We start from the raw sequence: 3,938 nt of genomic DNA on the forward strand, positions 1-3,938 counted from the left end.
TGGTGTAGTATAGTGTAGTGTTGTAGCATGTAGTATATTATAGTATAGTGTAGTATAGTATTGTCCAGTATAGTGTAATGTAGTAGCATGTAGTATATTATAGTATAGTGTAGGTTCGTATCATGTAGAATATTATGGTATAGTGTAGTGTAGTATCATGTATATTGTGGTATAGTGTAGTGTAGTATCATGTATATTGTGGTGTAGTATTGTGTAGTGTAGTAGCATGTTGTATATTATAGTGTGGTGTGCCAGTGTCAAGCAGTGTAGTATAGTACAGTATATTGTAGTAGTGTGTAGTATATTATAGTGTGGTGTGGTGTCAAGCAGTGTAGTATAGTACAGTATATTGTAGTAGTGTGTAGTATATTATAGTGTAGTGTAGAGTATTATATTATAGTGTAGAGCAGTGTGGTGTAGTATAGTTTAGTGTAGTGTTGTATCATGTAGTATATTACAGTATAGTATAATGTAGTGTAGTATCATGTAGTATATTGTGTAGTGTAGTATTATATTATAGTGTAGAGCAGTGTATAGTATAGTGTAGTGTAGAGTAGTTATATTATAGTATAGAGTAGTAGTGTAGTGTGTAGTATATTATAGTATAGAGCAGTGTGATGTAGTATAGTAGTGTAGTGTAGCATATTATAGTAGTGTAGTGTAGCAGTGTAGTATAGTTTAGTGTAGTGTTGTATCATGTAGTAGTAGTATAGTATAGTGTAGTGTAGTCATGTAGTATATTATAGTATAGTGTATAGTATAGTATAGTGTAGAGCAGTGTGGTGTAGTATAGTATAGTGTAGTGTTGTATCATGTAGTATATTGTATAGTATATTAGTGTAGTATCATGTAGTATATTATAGTGTAGTGTAGAGGTGTAGTATATATTGTATGCTATATTATAGCATAGTGTAGTGTAGTATAGTATAGTGTATGTATCCTGTAGTATATTATATAGTATAGAGCAGTGTGTAGTATATTGTATATTGTAGTGTAGTGTAGTATAGTGTAGTGTAGTATAGTTAGTATATTATAGCAGTATAGTATAGTGTAGTGTATAGTATATTATAGTATAGTGTGGTATCGAACAGTGTAGTGTAGTGTAGTATATTTATAGTATAGTGTGGTGTAGAGCAGCGTAGTAAAATATGGCGTAGTGTAGTATGGTGTAGTATAGTTTAGTACAGTACTGTATAGTGAAGTGTAGAGCAGTGTAGTAAAGTGTAGTGTAGTATCGTGTAGTATATTATAGTATAAGATTTCACATTTATTGATCTGAGGCAAAGGGGTATAATTCATGTTTTTGTGCTCTAATGTGAAACAGTCCCCTCTGATCAGATAACCCTTCGTGGAATGTCACCTGTCCATTATATGTGCATTCGATCTACTTGTGCCTAAAGTATCTTAGCCTCTTAACATGTATTTGTAACAAAGTCAATACTCATCAAAACGTCATAAAGTATTGCTGAATAAAGTGAGAAAAAGAGAAACCCTCATCCCAGAAGAGAGCGAGAGAGAGGGGATAAACTGGGAGGAGGGGTGCGGGTTGAATGGCCTGTCTGGCCAGCCTCTCTTGCCCTCTCTGCCTCTCTCCGGAAGCCCGGCAGGCGGTGGGAATTGTAGTGGTTTTATAAAGGACAACATTGTTTTTCTCTTATAATAGGAGCATATGTGAGAATCATATTTTCGCCGGCACAACTTCTGTTGGGTGAAGGCATTGGATAATAGTATAGTTTTTAATTGTTTTGTGCGGGGGGTAGGTAATTACAGAAATATATTGCCCGACTTTTAAATTAAACTTCAAGATCCATAATGCATTGCCTCTACGCGCTCGCTGTCACTGCGGACGTGACGATCAGATAAGATTGGAAATGATTCTGGACCGTGAATATTCTCTGGAGGTAAAACCATATTTACTTAGCATGAAAAGCGTTACATTATAACTTTAGACGCGCATTTATTTCGTTTGAACGCGGCCCCATCCTGGAGTGACGATATTGTGCGAGATTCGAGGAGAAAAGAGCGTTTCCAACTCGGTCCGTTTCTGCTGCCTGTTGCTCAGCTGCGTCTGAAGAAAACCAGCATCGATAAGCGTCGGATTTGTCTCCACCTGAAAAATGCCACGGGATCACAAGAAGTCTCTCATTCAGAGAATAGCCAGCCAAGCCAATATCACATTTAAAGATTTCAATGCATCCGCAATTGGGGACAACAAAGTATTATCGGACAACCGGGGGGATCTAATCACCCTGCTGACGGAAGTCAGGACTGCAGACCTGAAGATGAAACCGAACGGCTCCCATTCCGATCACAACCCACCTGTCACGTACATGCACATCTGCGAGACGGAGTCGTTCAGTATGGGGGTGTTTCTACTGAACAGCGGGGCTTCCATCCCGCTCCACGACCACCCCGGTATGAACGGGATGCTCAAGGTTCTATACGGGAAAGTCAGTATCAGGTGTTTTGACCTGTTGGATAAACCTTCGGACCAGGTGCAGAGTGAGACCCAGTTCGACCCTCCGCTGCTGCCGTTCCAGAAGGACTCTCTGCGGCGGGCTGTGCTCCGGTCGACCATGTGGTTCACCCATGACAGTAGTCCGTGTATCTTAACCCCGCAGAGGGAGAACCTGCATCAGATCGACACGGTGGATGGACCGGCTGCTTTCCTCGACATCCTGGCACCTCCGTATGACCCTGAAGATGGGAGGGACTGTCATTATTATAAAGTCCTACAGACTGTTCCCGACGCAGACAGTAAGTTAGAGGCGCAGCAGCCGTGGGAGGAAGAGACGTGGTTACTAGAGATAGGCCAGCCTGATGGCTTCTGGTGTGAGGGTGAACCATACCCCGGGCCCAAGGTTTCCTTCTAATGTCGGTGTTGTAAAGGCAGGGATACCTGTGACCAAATAGGGGCGGCTGGAGGACTTTCAAAAGACTGAATCACTGTGACTGGGACATGAGATGGATCAGGTGAATGAACTGCAGGTGGATAATGTCTCTGGGCTGGAGGACTTTCAAAAGACTGAATCACTGTGACTGGGACATGAGATGGAGCAGGTGAATGAACTGCAGGTGGATAATGTCTCTGGGACATGAGATGGAGCAGGTGAATGAACTGCAGGTGGATAATGTCTCTGGGACATGAGATGGAGCAGGTGGATAATGTCTCTGGGACATGAGATGGAGCAGGTGGATAATGTCTCTGGGACATGAGTTGGAGCAGGTGAATGAACTGCAGGTGGATAATGTCTCTGGGACATGAAATGGAGCAGGTGGATAATGTCTCTGGGACATGAGATGGAGCAGGTGGATAATGTCTCCGGGACATGAGTTGGAGCAGGTGAATGAACTGCAGGTGGATAATGTCTCTGGGACAGAGGCCTTTTGTTTAAGTGTTGAACTTTCTCCTGTAAACTTCCAGATAAGATGTCTTCATCCTGAACAGACTCAGAAACTTCCTATGCTCTGAACACCATTTGTTTGTAACTGAAAATATGATATGCCTTGTGTGAATATTGAATGTAAACTTTGAAAGCATTTATCATGTCTAGTTTCCATGTGCACACTACATTTTCTATCTTTCATTGATTTATTCCAAACAAATGTGTGTATGTGTAAACACTAACTTTGTGTATAATTGAAAGCTTTTATTTTGGGACAGCTGAAAGTTCTACCTATAGCCTTACTGCATATACAGAGCCTTCGGAAAGTATTCAGACCCCTTGACTTTTTTCACATTTTGCTACATAACAGCTTTATTCTAAAATATATCAAATTGTTTTTCCTCATCAATCTACACACACTACCCCATAATGACATCACAATACCCCATAATGACATCACAATACCCCATAATGACATCACAATACCCCATAATGACATCACAATACTCCATAATGACATCACAATACTCCATAATGACATCACAATACTCC

General features: G+C 40.9%; 1 protein-coding gene across 4 annotated transcripts; it reads left to right on the plus strand.

Annotated features, from left to right (window-relative positions):
• The first annotated feature begins 1,837 nt into the window (after nt 1-1,837).
• LOC124021820 (2-aminoethanethiol dioxygenase-like) lies at nt 1,838-3,542 on the plus strand. 4 transcript variants are annotated; one of them, XM_046336947.1, is made up of 2 exons: nt 1,838-3,226; nt 3,359-3,542. In XM_046336947.1, the coding sequence occupies exon 1, from the start codon at nt 2,118-2,120 to the stop codon at nt 2,871-2,873; it is 756 nt and encodes a 251-aa protein (XP_046192903.1). In that variant the 5' UTR covers nt 1,838-2,117; the 3' UTR covers nt 2,874-3,226; nt 3,359-3,542. The 4 variants fall into 4 exon arrangements, with proteins under 4 accessions (XP_046192903.1, XP_046192906.1, XP_046192904.1 ...); XM_046336950.1 differs by having other exon boundaries at nt 1,838-3,109; XM_046336948.1 differs by having other exon boundaries at nt 1,838-3,075; nt 3,159-3,542.
• The last annotated feature ends 396 nt before the right edge of the window (nt 3,543-3,938 follow it).

This window comes from Oncorhynchus gorbuscha, unplaced genomic scaffold (genome assembly GCF_021184085.1).
Source record: "Oncorhynchus gorbuscha isolate QuinsamMale2020 ecotype Even-year unplaced genomic scaffold, OgorEven_v1.0 Un_scaffold_1228, whole genome shotgun sequence".
Classification (NCBI taxonomy): Eukaryota; Metazoa; Chordata; class Actinopteri; order Salmoniformes; family Salmonidae; genus Oncorhynchus; species Oncorhynchus gorbuscha.

Coding starts and splice junctions, on each gene's coding strand:
- LOC124021820 (XM_046336947.1), top strand. CDS start 2,118: ATGCCACGGGATCACAAGAAGTCTCTCATTCAGAGAATAGCCAGCCAA.